At 33.9% G+C, this 19,995-nt stretch overlaps 2 protein-coding genes across 4 annotated transcripts in view; both read right to left on the reverse strand.

Moving 5' to 3' along the window:
• Positions 1-3,261: 3,261 nt before the first annotated feature.
• Positions 3,262-19,995, reverse strand: part of LOC139528045 (cyanophycinase-like) — a 75,296-nt gene continuing 58,562 nt past the window's right edge. The window contains exons 1-6 of one of the 3 annotated variants that reach the window (XM_071323829.1): positions 11,182-11,513; positions 7,630-7,865; positions 6,415-6,548; positions 5,901-6,033; positions 4,449-4,590; positions 3,262-3,808 (exon numbers count right to left, since the gene is read on the reverse strand). In XM_071323829.1, the coding sequence (XP_071179930.1) occupies positions 3,329-3,808; positions 4,449-4,590; positions 5,901-6,033; positions 6,415-6,548; positions 7,630-7,865; positions 11,182-11,349 (1,293 nt within the window). In that variant the 5' untranslated portion in view covers positions 11,350-11,513 and the 3' untranslated portion in view covers positions 3,262-3,328. Of the gene's footprint in view, positions 3,809-4,448; positions 4,591-5,900; positions 6,034-6,414; positions 6,549-7,629; positions 7,866-11,181; positions 11,519-19,995 lie in introns of those variants that run through there. The other 2 variants (XM_071323831.1, XM_071323830.1) reach the window with 2 other exon arrangements.
• Positions 13,797-17,765, reverse strand: LOC139528046 (E3 ubiquitin-protein ligase TRIM56-like). The gene is made up of 2 exons (XM_071323833.1): positions 17,662-17,765; positions 13,797-15,628 (listed from the first exon to the last, which is right to left on the reverse strand). The coding sequence occupies exon 2, from the start codon at positions 15,624-15,626 to the stop codon at positions 13,977-13,979; it is 1,650 nt and encodes a 549-aa protein (XP_071179934.1). The 5' UTR covers positions 15,627-15,628; positions 17,662-17,765; the 3' UTR covers positions 13,797-13,976.

The following is a 19,995-nucleotide window of genomic DNA, read 5'->3' on the forward strand; positions in this document are numbered from 1 at the left end:
CCATTCTCTCTGATACAGGATGGGTTTATGTTTGTATAATAATAATAATAACAATTGATAACAACAGGTTACACTGAACTAGTGTAGCGATACAATTAGATCTTCAAGTTTATAGAAATTATACGATTGAAAAGTGATAACCATTATATTCACTTTTCGCCTAATAACTGGCTAGATCATGTAATTATTCAAAAGTAAATAGTCACTCTAGTAATTTATTGATTACATTTCGATAAGAAAAGCAATAAGTGTAAGAATTACACACGTCAAATAGAACGAAAACGATTTGACAAAAAAATATTTAGATTCAAGCCTATGTCTATATAATCCGTAAACATTTACCTACGGTAAAGACCCGGATGGGGTAGGGTGACCCTATAAGCTACCAACACCCTTCTTTCCTTCATAAAATTTTCCTGAGTGCAAAGTTTTTTTGCTCACTTGGTACAAATGATAGGTACTTGCCCTAGGTTGCCTGGACCCTAAGACCCAGGTGGGTAAAGTTACGGAATTTTTTTTTAGGTCCAAAGTTGGGGTCGGGTGACCCTACTATCCCCCTTATTTAATTCATAGCAAAGTCCCTACGGCAAAGCTTTTGTCCACACTAGGTACACTCGATAGGCACTTGCCAAAGGTTGCCTGGACCCAAATACCCACGTGAATAAAGTAACGGATTTTTTTTTAGGTCCAAAGTTGGAGTCGGGTGACCCTACCACCCTCCTTATTTAATTCATAGCAAAGTCCCTACGGCAAAGCTTTTTGTCCACATTAGGTACACTCGATAGGCACTTGCCGAAGGTTGCCTGGACCCAAATACCCACGTGGGTAAAGTTACGGAACTTTTTTTTTTAGGTCCAAAGTTGGGGTCGGGTGACCCTACCATCACCCTTATTTAATTCATAGCAAAGTCCCTACGGCAAAGATTTTGTACTCACTAGGTAAACTCGATAGGCACTTGCATGAGTTTGCCTGGACCCATATACCCAGGTGGGTAAAGTTACAGAACTTTTTTGTTTGAGGTCCAAAGTTGGGGTCGGGTGACCGTAGCATCCCCCTTATTTAATTCATAGCAAAGACCCTACGGTAAAGCTTTTGTCCACACTAGGTACACTCGATAGGCACTTGCCTAAGGTTGCCTGGACCCGAATACCCAGGTGGGTAAAGAGTGCCGGAACGTTTCTTTTTAGGGCCAAAGTTTGGGTCGGGTGACCCTACCATCCCCCTTATTTAATTCATAGCAAAGCAAAGTCCCTACGACAAAGATTTTGTCCAAACTAGGTACACTCGATAGGCACTTGCCTAAGGTTGTCTGAACCCAAATACCCTGGCAGGTAAAGTAAGGGAACATTTTTTTTCGAGGTCCAAAGTTGGGTTCGGATGACCCTACCATCCCCCTTATTTAATTCATAGCAAAGTCCCTACGGTAAAGCTTTTGTCCACACTAGGTACACTCGATAGGCACTTGCCTAAGGTTGCCTGGACCCTAATACTCAGGTGGGTAAAGTTCCGGAACGTTTCTTTTTAGGGCCAAAGTTTGGGTCGGGTGACCCTACCATCCCCCTTATTCAATTCATAGCATAGCATAATTCATAGTGTGGACCAAAGCTTTGCCGTAGGGACTTTGCTATGAATTAAATAAGGGGGATGGTACTAGGGTCACCCGAGCCCAACTTTGGACCTAAAAAAATGTTCCCTAACTTTACCAAACTGGGTCTTTGGGTCCAGGCAACTTTAAGCAAGTGGCTATCGAGTGTACCTAGTGTGGACAAAAGCTTTGTCGTAGGGACTTTGCTATGAATTAAATAAGGGGGATGGTAGGGTTACCCGACCCAAACTTTGGACCTAAAAAAAAAAGTTCCGTAACTTTGCCCACCTAGGTATTTGGGTGCAGGCAACCTTAGGCAAATGCCTATCGAGTTTACCTAGTGTGGACAAAAGCTTTGCCGTAGTAATTTTGCTATGAAATAAATATAGGGGATGGTAAGGTCATCCGACCCCAACTTGAACCTAAAAAAAAGTTCCGTAACTTTACCCACCTGGGTATTTGGACCTTGGTATATGGCCCAGGCAACGTTAGGCAAGTGCCTTTCGAGTTGTTACGGATTTGAGTTAGTTTAAATAGACTTGGATCTAAATGAATTGTTGTTTAGATTATTCAAAGTCTTTATGTCAAATCGTTTTTAGTTCTATATGTTTGTTACTCAGATCACTCTTCTTATTGAACTGAAATAAATAAATTACTACAGTGACTATTTACTTTTGAATAATTAGATGGACTAGGTAGTACTTCTTTGACGAAATGTGTATATAATGGTTATCAGCTTTTATTGATTTCTTTTCAATCATATATATATATATAAGCTTGAAGATATAATTCTATCACTAGCAATAAACCCATCTCTAATCAGAGAAAAAAGAGAAAGGGTTAGTTAAAAAGTATTTTAGATGCACAGTTTTTTTTAAAAAGTTGTATTAAATACACTAATAAATAATTAACTTTGTCTGTGTTAAAATGGAATCGCATTTCATCTTCTTACTGCAGATTATTTGACATCAGATTTTTATAGACGTGTCGTGTCATTGCAAGTCTTCGGTTTTTAGGCATGATCATGTTGGCGCGTTTTCTTATTGTTCGCTAGCTTGAGTTTGGTATGCTTGTCTAGTGTGTTAAGGCAGCAACCATTTGATTTTCTGGGGGGGGTTCTCAGAATCAAAAACAAATTATATTTTGTAAAATTTGTCCAGAAAATAAAAGAGCTCAGAACTCCCTCTACTAGATGCTTCATATTTGATGTCCCTATTCTGACCGGACATGTTTTTGAATTTATAACACCAACCATTTGCTATTAATGTAGTTCTTCAATAATCAAACGATTATCATGTATAGCTATTCAGTCTTCTCAACTATTAAAATATTAAATTGACACATGAACGATTTTCTCACTATACCAATGTAGAGATGTCGAGTTTCACCTATGATTGTCGATGAGACAAATATCAACCAGATACCACATACAATGATGTAAACACTTAGTATATATGTTATCGTATGACCTTTAACACTGAGCAAAACCGAAGCAATATTGTAAGATGTCAAATGCAATGGCATGACAAAATGTGAAACAAATCAGAAAGGAAAATTAAAGTCCTGATTTATGCTTTAAACAATAAAACCCTCATTGGCAAACGACAACCAAGGACAGTCAATTCAGTTCTTCAATTAGCTTCCTTCCCAATACTTTTTTAGATGACACTCAGTATGCTATAATACTTTATTTTAGAATACAAAAACATTAGAATAATGACAATGAGTGTTTTAAGCCATTGTTCATCCTAACGACGTAATATTCACTTGTAAATTTTTATACGAAGTAATATCATTGGTTTGAAATTCTTGGCCTCTTTCTGTATATCCTTTAGCTCCTGCCCCAGATCGTGACATAAACACCCGGAATGTAGGGTTATGTTCATATGTGTCACCGTAACTAACGTTGTCAAGTTTTGAATCAAATAAACTGTTGGCAACCTTTACAAATTCTGGATAATGAACCGGAAGTGGCTCATTAGAGTGGCTTATTGTTATATTAGAGTTGAAAATATCTTTTGATGTCCTCGCACGACTGTTTCTTTCAAATCCAGACATGAGTGATTTTGTTGACGAGAATATTATAGTTTTATTTTTCAAAAAGAGGCTGTCACCATGTGTCAAGTAGTGTACCATAACATTTCCAATGCTGTAGGAATTATATTTTGCTGTTATATTTGACTGGGATACATCCGCGAAAAATACACCTTTATACCCAATTACCTGAAATCAAGAAAACATTAAAAATGAGCTTTATTGAAATTTTAAAACCCTACACAGAATGTTTTATAATTCATTGCTGGAGGTCATGTCAATGTTTTCGAAAACAGCACTGACAGCCTAAAATTCCAAAGAGTTGATTCCTATTCGAGAGTGTATTGTCATCATCAATGTTCGAGATATATAAGAACTGGTAACTGTTTAGTGTTCCATGTAAAATGTTTGTCTTAATGCTTGTGTCTGTCCATAATGTTTTCGACTGAGAACTCGGTTTCATTTTTTTTTATTATCCCCTATTGCACTTAATTTCAACTTATTTCTGAAGTAACGCAAATTTTTGGAACTTAAAACCGAGTTAACCAAACCTAGAACGAAATTTAAAAAGTCAAAACTGTAAGTTTAGAAATTATTGTGGTGTTTTTATTATTACGAAAAATGCGATAATTTTTTAATCGCAATAATTCTGACTCGTATTTTTAAACTTTGATATGAATTAAACAAAATTACAAAATCGCAATAATAAATGGACGCAATAATTTCTAAATTTTCAGTACTACTTTTATCGTATTATAATCATAAGAATAGATGACCTATTTGATACGTAAATTCGATGGAGCTAAATATCGCTGACTTAAAATATTACCTCAGCTTTTTCGTTTTCAGTCCCAACATTGGTAATTACTAAGGCTGTATCTTCGTCAATACCAAACCCCCAATCAGTACCATGATGTAAATGACGAGTGTCCGATAAAAGTCGTATCAACCGTCCCTCTCTTCCTCGATCACTATAATATGTAAATAAGAGCATACTAGATAGATACTTATAGATTATCGGTGATTATCTCAACGAGATTGCTTTCCTCGCTTGAGCCGGGACGGCGAAAGCGAGAAAGGCAATCGAGTAGAGATGAACAATGATAATCTTTTTATCGCTATTTTACCTATGACGACGTTGTCAATTTCATGTCAATTTTGTTAGCAACGACACGTGCATGCTTAGTTTCTAGCGATAATTTTCCATCTCAAGCGAGTAGAATTATATGAAAATTATCACAAAAAAAGATCAAAGGAAAATGCACAAAATAGCGATAAAATGCGGTTATCATTTGTAAACTTATTAAACTTATATAGATATAAGAACTTCAAGATGAAGTATGATTGCCAATGAGAAAACTCTCCGTCCAAGTAAAAAGTTGCAAAAGTTAACCATTGTAGGTCAAAGTACTGTCTTCAACAAAGAACATTGGCTCACACCGAACAGCAAGTTGTAAAGCGCTCCAAAAATGACTAGTGTAAAACTATTTAAACATGAATACCAACTCTCTAATCTATGTCAAAAACGAGAAAGGACAAACACTTATGAACCACATCAACAAACGGCAACTACTGATCATCAGGTTCTTGACTTTAGACAGGTGCAAACAAAGGCAGTGGATTTAAACGTTTTTATAAGTATCAACCTGCCGACGTTACCTAAAACAATAGTGAAACATCAAAACACTAAACACACTATATCATATCAATTGGAATGGCTTAAATCAAGCAATAGACATATTAACAAAATTACAAAATTGAAATGACACAGTGTAAATACATGAACATAAGAATAGGGGATAACATGTTAAACAATATCCGAAAGACAACCATAACCTTGGGGAACATGCAGCCATGTTCATTAAGACTTCTACTTATTGAAAATACAAATAAGGACCAACTAGTATATCTTTAAAAAATAATGCACTTCGTGAGAAGTTGCATTAGGAAAGTTTATAATTGTGATTAATGATTAATTGTTGCTCGATATGACAATTAAAGCAGGTTAGATAATATAGCTGGTAAATATAATTGGCAACGTGTGTCAATCGAGATCTTATATATATATAATTAAAAATGTAGTTTTGACGTCTTTTGAGGTATTAAAAGAACTAGATATCAGCGGACAGATCTTGAAATTTTGAAAGGGGTCCGAATTGTGACAATTATGATAATTCGTAAAAATGGAATGTTAACTGCCGAGCAGAGCGAAGCACATTTTTTTCTTTCTATTTTATGCAAAAAGAGATATATCTCCCCCTGAATCTGCCCTGGATATTACCTAAAATGTGCATCGATAATAAAACCATCCAGTAGTCCCACTCCACCTTCTTTGTCATACAACTGATAATCTCTATCACTCACTACTGATCCATCATACGTACCAAACTGTAGTGCATTGTAACTAGATCCAGCTGCAACAGAGAATGGGAATATATCTATATAAAAAAAGAAGATGTGGTATACACATGTAATTGCCAATGAGACAACTCTCCACACGTGACCAAATAACACAGAAACTAACAACTATAACAGGTCACCGTATGACCTTCAACAATGAGCAACGCTATATGTATATTTACAAAAATTATGTCAACCAACAACGTGAATGTAGTTATAGAATCTTGAGGTGGGCTCCTCACTTAGGTATTCATTCTCTATTCTTCATCAAATTTTACAATTTTGCCCTTCATTTCTGCACTTCCTGTCCATTAAAACTAATCTGTAAACCCTAGTTAAACTCACTTATATTATAACGCGGTGTAAACATTAAAGTACTGTATACAACTACTTACTACCACCCCACACCATAACAGCGGATGGCATACATTCTGCACCAGCACTGCTTCCTGATACGAGAATTCCAGCATCAAACATCTCCTTTATAGCAAGAAGCGCTGGTGACGGAACATGATTTTTATAAAACAATCTGAAAAGTAATGAAAGTATTACAATCCATCAATATGTTGCGCAAACAATAACATGATAAAGCCAAGCTCCAGGGGCAGAATTGTCTCGCTGTGTTGAAGACCCATGATGGCCTGTACTGTTTTCTGCTCTTTGTTCGGGTTGTTGTCTCTTTGACACACTCCACATTTCCGTTTTCAATTTCATTCTCTGTACATTTCTTTAATTTTTTTAAAATGCATAACACTGGAATTGATTGCTGCACACCTTATTCTGCTCAAACAAATTATTATTGTCGTTGTTCATTTTCTCCGAACGATGCTTGCCTTTTTCCAATTACAGCAGATCTTCTCACTTTTATATTAAAGGGTTTGTTGCAATGCTTTTTGGTCGGGTTGTTGTCTCTTTGGCACATTTCCATTCTCTATATATTTTATTGCAACCATGGTTTTCACCGATTAAAAAAAAACATAACAAACAAATGCATTCGAATAAAACCACCAAAATACTTGTTTTGTGTATCAGAAAACCAATGCCGTTGAGTAATCCCAGTACCCCAACCATCAGCTAAGTTGATTAACGTCTCATTGACGTGTCCAGTAATGAGGAGATTGATGATGAAGATTTCTTTTTAACTGGGGTTTTTTTTCACGAGAGTCACCTACGAGTTTTTTGCAGACAAAACGCGCATCTGTAGTAAATACTTTTAAGATGGGTTTAAATGACTTGTTTACAGTAATCAAAATTATTCGACATGTAACTGAAACCTTATGTCTTATCTATTTCTACATCCGTCTCAAAGATCATCATATCCAGCTAAAAAAGGGGTTCTTTTGCAGTATCTGAGTATGAAAATAGCCATTTGGGCTTTGGAGTAAAAAAAAATATTGTGTGTTACTTTACACAAAGGTTGTGATGGGGTTTGCTGAATAGAATAATTGGAGGATGAAAAATATTGAAAAATGGACCAGCGAATATATGATGTAGAGAAAAAGGGAGACTAAAATATAAGGAATATAAATAATGGAAACAAAACAAAATAAAAAATAAACGAAGACGCGCTCCCATTCCAATTCAAATCCTCATGTATTTTATAAACTTACGATTCTATAACACTCTCAGGTTCACCTCCTGCGAAGAATATACCTGTCTGCTGTTTAATCCTCTCTATAACATGAGGATCAGAGTTAGCAGATGTAGTATTGACGTTGATGGGGATACAGTAAACTGAGTGAGCATGGTACATATCCAGAAAGACATTTACATAAAATGTACAGGTGGCATTAAAATCACCAGAAGCAGCTAAAACTATACCTAGTTTTGCATGGTTTACGCCTCCCTATAAAAAAAAGAACTGTTGACTATATGTATCGTGAGGGAAAACTACAACTAAACACCGCAAATAATGTTTAAACGTAACCGGATATGTATGAGAGTGTGGAGGGGCGCATATTCTTCTTATGTGATTTTTCTCTATGCTTTATATATTCTGTTCATAATATCTCACTTGATGTTATGGGATAATGGGATGTTAAGTACTTGACGATACGGACCATTATTATCACCTATCGTATTCTTCTTTTGTTTTGACTAATATATGATGCCTTTTTAAAATAATATAGTTATACGTTTAATGTATTCTTTTTTATCCATATAAATTAATTGATCCTTTAAATTGGATTTTTCTTAAAGGTTATGAATTTAACACAGCATTAGAATCTTTAAATATTGTTTTTATCGGTACTAATATTTATTTTGCTTATTGAAAAAAATAAAACATTACTAAATGATGATGTGTGTTCAGCTAATTCAAACCCATGACGAATCATCTTGTCGATACTATTTTATATTTTTGTCTCCGCACAAGGTCATGCATTTCTCATACTATTTTTGACATCTTTACACTAAATCAGTTGGATGTGTACTGATTGATACTTTAGTCATAGAGAAGTAACTCGAGGTGTTTTTTACTAGTACTTGAAATTGGCTTTGAACTAATAACTTTAAGTAACTAAGAGTACTATTATTAAGGTATTTTGTGTTAGTGGTTTGTGTGCCACTGACCAATCTTTTGATTTAAGCCAATTGCAACTGAATGCTTTTAACAGTCTATTCTTATGTTTTGCCGTGACACCACTGTCCTAGGAAAGAGAAAGATTAGCAATCACAAACATGTTAAACCCCGCAAAATTCTGTATGCAAATGTCCTAAATCAGTAGCATGTAGAACAATGGTTGTCATTGTAATGTGTAAGCTCGATTGAATACCTCCAACTTTAACTAAGATTTCTCACATAACGTATAGTCAGTGGAAAACTATCAAAACCCTTTAACAAATAATACAAGAGACAGGCGAAAGTTAAAAATACCAAAGGGAAATTCAAACTCATTAGTAGAACAACAAACTGACATTGTCATTTAAAAACAAAATCGACCAAAATACATACATTTTTTTCAAAACCCATCATAGAAGACTAAATAAAATTGAGAATGGAAATGGGGAATGTGTCAAAGAGACAACGACCCGACCATAGAACAGACAACAACTGTAACAGAAGGTCACCAACAGGTCTTCAATGCAGCGAGAAATTCCCGCACCCGGAGGCGTCCTTCAACTGGCCCATACACAAATATATATACTAGTTCAGTGATAATGAACGCCATACCAAACTCCGAATTGTACACAAGAAACTAAAATTAAAAATAATACAAGGCTAACAAAGGCAAGAGGCTCCTGACTTGGGACAGGCGCCAAAATGCGGCGGGGTTAAACATACTTATGAGATCTCAACCCTCCCCCTATACCTCTGGCCAATGTAGAAAAGTAAACACATAACAATACGCACATTTAAATTCTGTTCATGAGAAGTCCGAGTCCTATGTCAGAATATGAAACACGACTAGCAACACGAACCAAACCAGAAACAGGGGAAGATTTTAGGTGCAAGTATTAATGCAGAAAAAACCGAAGAGCATTCACCTTACATAAAATTAAGACTAAAACGTGGGATTGTTTTCATATGAAATGTTACAAGTATTGATAACCTTATTCAATTTCAATATCGATGGCCAACAAATTCTAGAGAATACAAATAAGACAATATTCAAATAAATGTCCATATAATATTACTTCATATTATTTTAAAAGTAGTTTATGTGATATAGATACAATGGATAAGCGTTGATTCTTGAAAAAGAAACCATGAGCCCGGAGGGCGAATGGTTTGTTTTTCATGAATCAACGCTTATCCATTGTATCTATAACTTAAACTATTGTGTTAATGTCTATTCTTAATTAGACGATATTGTAAGTGAGTTTAAATAACCATGTAATCATGTCAAACGATTCATTACAAAAAATTAAATATCACAATTAAGGTGGTACCCAACACTTTCACTAAAATTAATTTGGCTCGTTTAATTTTCATAGTATTTTGACAAAGTATTTACTTTGACCCTTTGACAAATATATAAAAAATTCAAAAAATTTGAACCAACCATTTTATCAGAAAAATTACACTGGTCATATAGCAGTTTGACAAACACCAATTTTGATCATTGAGAAGCTTAATATTTCCTTATCAACACAACGTAACTACAACGTTTGCTGATTTTACAGAGTTATCTCCCTGCAGTGTTAGGTACCACCTTAAATGGTTAAAACAAAAAAACAAATATAATTTAACACAACACGTCTTTCCTTAAAGATCTTCATACTTTCAGGCATCTTAATATTGTCTGTTTTTACAAAATAAGATATTATATTTGAACTTATTTCTATTAAAATTGAAAATGGAAATGGAGTATATATATCGAGGGGATACAACCCCGACAAAGAACATATATATAGTGCACATAATAAGTATGTTTTCGAAATTTCTAACAAATAGCCTTTTTTTAGGCACATCACGATTTTCTAGCATAGGAATTTACGAATTAACAGTTGTAAAATTATGTAGTAAAACAGATGAAATCATATTATATCATGAGAATGTAATTATTTTTGCTTCAAACATGTGGAATAGTCAACAATAATCCAAAAATAAACGCCCAAACTCGCTTTTATAACACAAATTATCGATAATAACATACTAAACCAGAACAAAAACTGGAAAAGTAAAGAATAGGGACAACAAAGATAATTCAGGGATTCGAACCTAAAAATACAAGTCCGTACCTTACACTCATTTATCTTAACCATGAAACCTCGTGGCTACCAATTCATACTATTCGTTTGCCTATTATGTATATATAAAGGTAGAAGCCCTGTGTGTCGGTTGTACCGATGTATATCATATATTCATTTATATATATAAAAAAGACTTTTAGATCGTAACCGATTGATAGCCAAGAGGTTTCGTCGATATGTTGATGTTAGTAACACGTATCAGAATTCATGGACGGGTTCGAATCCCAGTGAAGGCATATAGAAATCACAAAAATTAAAGGTATTGTTTTTAAAACAATTCCATTCGTGAACAGAAATCAGTTATTTAGTCAATTCAAACTTAATGAAATTAGGCACACAAAGGAAACAATAGAATATAATCTAGTGAGTCCATTTCAGCGACAGATTTAGAAAGCGTTGATTCTAGAAAAAGAATCCACGGTAAATGAATAGGCTGACGTCACCACAATGGTTTAATTTTTACTCACTGCTAAACGAACAATTGTTCCGTAAATTTCCGTATTATTGTCATCATAAATACCTCCACCTAAAACCAGAGTTCTTCCAAGGCGGTTCTTCAGTTGAAATTTTTCATCAATTAAAAATCCATTCACAGTTAAAAGAAGGACTAGTAAATAATGACAAAACCATTCCATTTTAATACCGACTAAAGTTCTTAAGAATTCAGATAAGATTTCAATATAATATTGTATAATAATTGATTAAAGCTAACCTAATACACAATGTTTGTGTTACAAGACAATTTGATATGTATATGAGGCCAAAATTAAACGGATTCATGTTGTGAAAATGTTCTTATCGAAGCCAGATTTATGGGACTTGGGGCCCGGGCCGGCCTTATGGAGCTACATATATGGAAAAGCATAAACTTTTGATTAGTCCAACTCCTAACGTTGTGTAGATTGTGTGCCCCCTTTTTAAAAAAAAACAAATCTTGGGTTCTCATTAGATTATGTTTTAAAACGCATTTCAAATGTGACTTACAATTACCTCAGACATTTAAGAATATTTCAAGTAGGAATCTCTACTGTGTTTCAATAACAAGCGACCATTCATTATGTGATATAGTAATCACTGAAAATCTATGCATGGTTCGACATTGCAGTCATGTTTTCTTCATATTCAAACTACTATCCATGCATCCTGTACCCTACACTATCATGAGCGTAGATCTACTGGCTTCTTTCTTCATGCATCAAATTTCAACTCAGAGTTATATTTAAGGTCAATTTCCGAACGATGTCACTCACTACAAGATTTATTGAAAATAGTAAAATTTAACATTAAATTGCAAGGAAGAAATATTTACACAAACTTTATGCTGTCTTTTGTATCAACCATTACCAGTTTAAAAACCCCACTTCCTAAATAAAGAAATGCTTGTACCAAGTCAGGAATATGGTACATTACTAGTAGTTGTTTTTCATTCGTTTGATGTGTTTGGGAGTGTTGTCATTTGTTAACGGACTTTCTGTTTTAAATTTCTCTTGGATTTGTTATTTTACTTTTTTTTTGTATGTGGAAGTGTCGTCAGAACAATTAGACGACATTTCCTTGCGTTGATTTTGCTGAAAAAATGTTGAAATAAAAACAATTCAAGACTACATACTCCCTTATAGGAATGACAATGATTGGCGAGCTAGTTCATATTTGAAAGGTTAATTTGCTAAAATATTTTATCATTTTATTTTGCCTGCTGTTTTCTTGTACTTATATTCCAGAAACCAGTGTACTCTTATATATGCAGCTAAAGCTATGTTGATTTTTTTGGCACAAGTCAGGATAAGGTATTGTTTTGACATGAAAAGACAATTTTTTTTTATTTACACTCAAGAAAGCATAGATATGAATGCTTGAAACTGCTGTCCTGAATTAAAAACATAGAAAGTATTGGGCTATGAATTAGCGGTTTATTCCTTTAACATCTATAATACTAAAATTACGAGGTCCAATTTGTCAGCCGTCATCACGTAAAAACGACGAATCAAAGAATTCAACTTTATATATAACTAATATAGTACAAAGGTGTAGATTAAAAATTACACCACTCCAGGCACTTTTGTTTTCCACGTAATTAATATTGCCAATAATTGAGAAGTTCCGGGTCGAGTCCGATACCGATATCAATAGTATATTCACCTGTTACCTATTACCTTATCTGTACGTTCCGCATCTGACAGTCGCACCAACAAACGGTGTATTCAGGATTAATATGCTATATGCACGGGTCATAATCACAGGGTTGACACTACTAAATTGTCAAATTGTTACCTATTGTAGTATTTTAATCAGTAAGACTTTCTAAGATAACAATACGAATACTAAAAATCTGGACTAAAAATAAGGCGTATAGGTACAGTTTTCAATTTGTTAGCGGGCATGACGTAAAACAGCGAATCAAAGAATTCAACTTTATAATATAGGACAATGCTGCTGATTAAAAAAATACTCCATTCCATGACCTTTTGTTTTCAAAATAATTAATATTACCAATAATTGATAAGTTCCAGTTCGACGGGTTCAAACACAAAGATTTGAAATCAGAGAAAACTGTGTGTATCTAATAATCGGCATGACTTTATCAGATGACAATACTAATACTAAAATAGGGCTTGCGCATGGTTATATACTTTAATTCAGTCACAGACCCGCGATATCACGGGTGTGTTCCCGTGTTTAATATGTATACCTTAATGTCTATTCTACGACTATATTACCCGAGCAAAGATGTGTGGTTCACTGACGTATGTACGTTATATCCTAATAACACGTAGATTAATTTATTAAGTATATTGTTTGTTTATAAGTGCAGTCTTTGATATTTAAATTATTTTCAATGATATCGTCCAAGTTTATACGGGGATTAAGCTGGCCTTTTCAACCTTCTTGGTTCGAACGTCACTCAAAGAGTATTTTAAAGAAAAAGCGCACACCCCTCGTACACTGGTACTTTGATGAGTTTATTCAAAAGCTAATAATTTCCAATTTAACTTTTTTCAAATTTGTAGATGGTGAATCGTCTGTCGTTGTTATTTGTTTATACTTAATTAAATGTAATTAATTGCTAGTTGTTTCATTTAAATTTTTATATAAGACTTTTTCAGCTTTCAAATTTCTTGCTAAATTCTCTACAGATAGCTTTTAACCTAAAATCATTGCCCAACTTTATGCAGTTTGTAGAAATGAAAGAGTCAACATTAAATGCAATGCACACTATTGTCCAAAGAATTTGTCCATGACCGTTAAGGAGTGTTAGGGATGTTTAGTAGTCACAGTCAAAGATCCAAACTGACTTTCCAGACTCGTTGGATATATACAGATTCTTGTAATCCTGACTAAAACATATAGCTATAGGATCTTTAATACCATTGTCAGCTGCTAATACTATTTCACTTCCAGCTCCTTTTGGAGTCAAGCAATGCACATTGTTTGACATGCGCCCTACTACGTATACATTTCCGTTCCCGTCCGTTGTAATTCCATCAGGACCTTTTAATGTCGGTGAACTATAACTAAAGAGTATATTACCCTCCCCATCAATACAGTACACTTTATTAGATTCATAATCTGAAAGATAAATATTGCCATCCTTTGAATGTATATAGTATATAATGTCATCACCTATTTTTAAAGTTTTAACGTGTTCAAAGTTTGAATTAAGGAAGTATATCTCAGATGTTCCTCCGACTACTAAATCATCATTATTCCAAGCAACGCCATAACTTGCATCAAATTGTGTGTCAACTTTTGTTGTCGCTTTCATGTTTTCTATTATTTGTAATGACCCATTGCGAAGTGTTGCGACTATTTTACCAGATTTTGAATGAACTGCAATATCCCATGGTTTATCCTTCAAAATTACTTTGCCTGTACATTTTCCTTCCTCACTATATGTACATACTTTATTGCTACTGCTACAGCAAACATGTAACTCTTTGTAACCTGATACAATCCCGGTAATTCTCAATTCAATAATTTCAGAATCTATTTTTAATTTCGAATTATAAATAATTTTGTTCGGAGTCTTTCGAATCGGCAGCATTATTTGCGCTCCAAATTGTTTTGAGTGTTTATGCTGAACATCACATGGGTCAGATTGAACTTTGATTGAACCAAGTTCTTTTTCTCCGATGATATTTGTTTCTGTAAAGTTTAAACTGAATTCACCAAGTTTGGATATTGCATCATTCAAAGTTTGATCCTGATTTAAAAGCAGAAACCTCAACTCCTGGAGGAAAATAAATGTCTGGTTATCTGAACCATTCTCTATCATAAATTGTAATTGGTCGCTGTATTCCTTAACTGCCGACTTGATATCTTTAGCACTATCTTTCTCGTTTGACAGCGTTGATATTGTTTCAATTTTGAGATCAGATAGTCCTTTCATAGCACATTTTTCCATTTCGTCTAATTTATCAATGATGGTTTCCTTAAATGCTGAAATCGATCCTGTAATGGAAGCAGCTTGTTCGTTAACCCTCTGTATATTCTCTTGTCTGTTGTGCATTATTGCACTGGATGATGTACTTACTAGCTTTAAACCATCTGATATATCTGAAAAGAGTGCTGACGATTTTACATCCTTTGATGCTTCATTTAGCGGGAGAATCTTTTCACACGCACGATGATTGACTGGAATGCATGCATGGCAACACAATGTATCATGGTACGTGCAGAAGTACTCAAGGGTATAGTCTGTGTGTGTCTTACAGTATCTCTTGGCTGCCAAATCTTTCACTTTCCCTGCTGATGCATTATTCAAATAAACCAACTGATGTGATGTCAAACTTTTAATAGTTTTATGAGCAGTAACACAATCATTGCAGAGAGATTCTTCGCAGTCCATACAAAATCGGATAGAAACTGCGCTTTTATCAATTCGAAAACATCCATCACAACATGGTGAGCTCATTTCTAAAACCAAAAAAAAAACAAGCATATTTCCTTTATTCAGAAAATCATTTAAACTGATTATGCATTTCGAGGTAAACGTTAATAATTCACGCTGTCTAGATTAAAGGGATACGTTATGAAAGAAAAGGGTAGGCCATTACCAGCATTCAGCAAGTTCAAGTTATAATGTAAATGAAGTGGAAATCGAACTATAGAAACCTGTTACGTCATATTTAAGTCCGAATGTCGTTTATTTCAAATAAACTGCCACATCCATCAGCTATTGGTCATAACAGAAACTGACACCACCATTGAAAAATAAGCAAAACAACAAATAGACAAACAGCAGTTCACAAAAATACTGCAATAATGCAACTTGAAATCGTTCTGCATTTCAATACAAACTGTGATAAAATGAATAAAATAACTTTATCAATTCCAATCGTCCAAAATGCTTATTAGATTTATGTTCATCAGGATCGAAGAGGAATATTTCAAAGCCAAACATGCATAACAACCGACCCAGATGAAAAGCTATGTGAAAAAAAAGGACAGAAAAATAGCAAACTCCGTCTTAGGTATGCATCTTTGCCTGAAGGAGTTGAAACCATAGATTCTTTATAACTTCTAAATACTACTACGTCTCTTCAATAATGTCTTAGAGTGGCAGTTCTAGTAGATGACCGATGACACTGGAAAAACTAAGTTAACTCTATGTACATTTATTCTGAACAAGGGAGCTATTGTATGACAACGCTTAATCTTGCCTGCGACACATTTGCTTATGATAAATGGATAAGCTATAAAAGCAAGATAGTTTGAAAATGAAAATAACTTTATGCAACATTGTTTTCATATTTCATGTATTTATACAGAAATAGTTTCACTAAACAGTGACCCAGATTGTTCTTCCACTAAAATACAGTCCTCCAAGTAGAGTATTATCGTATCATTGACTTTCTATAGATATAAGAAGATGTGGTATGAGTGCCAATGAGACAACTCTCTCATCCAAGTCGCAATTTGTATTTATGTAAGCCATTTTGGTTAGAGTACGGTCTTCAACAAAGTACGGTCTTCTAGAACATTATAATTTAGCTCAGAATATTGATTTTGAAAACCTATATTCTAATCTGTATACTTAAAAAACAAATTTTAAAGAAACAAAGAAATCTATATTCAGATATACATGTACAAGTCATTCTCTTCGGTGTTTAGTTGTGTATGCTATCAAGTGATTATATATTTGGGACGCGACTTATATCATTATCTCAAAATATGAGTATAACCAAACTTAAGCTTCATGTGGACCCTATGGCTAAAATGGCCGTTTTTTCACCTTAAAATGTTCTCTCAGTACAGACAAACCTGCGCATCTGTAAACATTTCAGACATAGCATGCCCTAGATAAATAAATTTCAAAAAGGTTTTATGTTTTAGAAAAATAAAAATTACCAGGATTTTGTAGTGCACTTTTTTCATTCCTCCAGAAGGTGCCAAAACAAACTAAGTTGGGAAACAGGTTTGAGAACTTCCCATGAGGTAATAACTAAAGTGAGCGGTATTGATTGACATGGACAATAGATTGACAACAGATACCTGACAATAATTGGTGATTTAACTGTGTACCTGAGTGGACCATATCAAGGGAAGCTCAACTGTTTGTTAATTTTATTCTCTTCTGCAGGGACGAAAAAATATGCAAGGCAAAATCCAGTTAAGTTATGAATTTTCTAAATCATAAAATGCATTTGAATTCTATTTATCTAGGGCATGCCATGCCTTAAAACCTTTCTAGATGCACAGGTGTGTCTGTACTCAGAGTAAATTTTAAGGTGAAAATACGGCCATTTTAGCCATGGGGTCCACATGAACCTTAAACTTTAAAATGGAAGATTACTATACTAAATTTAGTCCTGGTATCTATGATGAGTTTATTTATATACATGACTATACGTGTTAAGTATATTACTAGGCAATACTACATTGTCATTGAGATCATTTATACAATAGTGCTTTGTGAACAGATTAAAATCAGTCTAATAAAAGCATACCTCAAAAATATTTTACTGTACTTTGACTTTGTGAAATAACTCGGTTTGAAGGCTTGGTGTAAATTCTCCTTTCAGTTTTACCTCGTTTGTTTACATTTGATTCGTTTATTGTATGGAACACCGTACATACAACTATATGTTAAATATTTCGTTTATGGAACGCCAGTCTGGGTATGTGAATTTGAAAAGCACAACTGATGATTATAAGTTTTATAAATAGTGTGAATTTCGCCACATTATTTATGTATGTGCCTGTCCAAAGTCAGGAGCCTGTAATTCAGTAGTTGTCGTTTGTTTATGTGTTACATATTTGTTTTTCGTTCATGTCTTTATATAAATAAGTCCGTTTTTTCTCGTTTGAATTGTTTTACATTGTCATTTCGGGCCCTTTTATAGCTGACTATGCGGTATGGGCTAAGCCGCTTTGCTCATTGTTGAAGGCCGTACGGTGACCTATAGTTGTTAATGTCTGTGTCATTTTGGTCTGTTGTGGACAATTGTCTCATTGGCAATCATACCACATCTTCTTTTTAATATTCACTTCCCTATCTACATGCATTTCTCTCTCCACTGTCAATCTAACCCTCTTTTATCGTAGCAGCCTGATCCAAGATGGAGCAACGCTTCGTGATATCAATTTAGAGTTATTTAATTGCAGCATTTTAATAAACAAGCCAATGTTGAGTTTATGATCATAATTGAAATTTTATAGCATGAGGTTATATGTAGCGATATTCAATCATCGTAAATTCTGAAAGTCAAAGGATACTTCAAATAAAACAAGATTAAATTGAATTCCATCCTAAACAAAGTATTAAATAAAACTGGAAATCAACATCAATTCTAGAAAACCTCCATTTCTTCTTACCTCTTAATTTCATGGTGTTAGTTCAATTATTTTTTAATTTGATGTAATTATCTTTTTTTTCTGTTTAGTTGGTTTTTTTCATATTCAACCTATTAATTATGTTTTACATACATATTGTGCATTATAACTTACCTTAGGAAATAAATTGCAAAACTTGATAGTATGGCTTAACCTTTTCATGATTTGTAAACATGAAAACTTAGAAACTAAGCTTACTCCATGCATGCATGGACGAAGGTAACTAACGTTAACTTAGTCCATGCATGCATGGACTAACACAACAGACTTAGTCCATGCATGCATGCACTAAGGCAACTAACCCTAACTTAGTCCATGCTTGCATGGACTAACACAACAGACTTAGTCCATGCATGCATGGACGAAGGCAACCAAGGCTAACTTAGTCCATGCTTGCATGGACGAAGGCAACTAAAATTAACTTTTTTAAAGTTAAAAAAATTTATAAATGCAAAATATTTCAAAAAAATCAAATTTTTCAAAATTAAAAAAAAAAAAAAATATTTTAAAAAAATTTTCTTTTAAAATTTAATTCTTATAAAAATAAATGAAAAAAACATGAAAAATTTACAAAATTATTTTTTTCTCCAAAATGCTGAAAAAAGTTAAAATTCCATTTTTTTTTTCAAAATTAAACAAAAAAAAGAAAAAAATGGTTAATTATCACCACCAGATATAGGTACCCTGGGATATAGGTATAAATGCCACATGAGAATATTCACGTCTGCCAAAAGATTGGAATGTGTTCACATTTCATTTCAATGGTAAAAACTCTTCACTGAACAGATCAGTTGGAGACGGTCAGTTGGAGGTGATTTGTTTAACATAACCTGGACAGTAGCTGCAATTAGTTCCTGAAAGTTCCTAATCATTTAGTAGTGGTAAGTGTTATTTTAGTTTGTTGTTATTATATCTGTAATAAACATGTTTTGTTGCACTATTATTTTTGCCTTTGTCTCAATAGAAGCTAACTTTTTGTATATATTGTACATGTACATGCATTTAGTCGTCAAATCATCAACCCAACAATGTAAGATCTGTAAATTTGCTTTCACAAATTTTTTGTTCTTCCCATGCCGGGATTCTTATCCATGCTACTGAGATTTTGTGACACCAAATCTGTACAATTTTTAAACACCAGAGAAGAGCAGATGATTTAAACACTTTTGTGTAATCCAGCATTATATAAGATGTTTTTGTGTCTAATGTTATTATTGCAGTTTGAGCATTCAAAAACATGTTCATTATGTCCACTGGTTGTGTTTGGTTGCTGTCTGCCATATTAAATGGATTTCCTTTTTTTTGTTATTTGCTTAAATTTGTCTATTAGCTTTCCCTTTTGAAATTAAATAAAAACAGTTCACAAATTAAGTGTGCTGGGCTTATTTTAATTAACCTTCATCAGAAACATACTAACAAAAATTTGAAAGCAAAGGATGTAGATACCA

Source organism: Mytilus edulis, chromosome 6 (assembly GCF_963676685.1).
Source record: "Mytilus edulis chromosome 6, xbMytEdul2.2, whole genome shotgun sequence".
NCBI classification, from domain to species: domain Eukaryota; kingdom Metazoa; phylum Mollusca; class Bivalvia; order Mytilida; family Mytilidae; genus Mytilus; species Mytilus edulis.

What these genes read in the sequence shown, in the direction of transcription:
- LOC139528046 (XM_071323833.1), bottom strand. Translation starts at nt 15,626, where the DNA reads ATGAGCTCACCATGTTGTGATGGATGTTTTCGAATTGATAAAAGCGCA.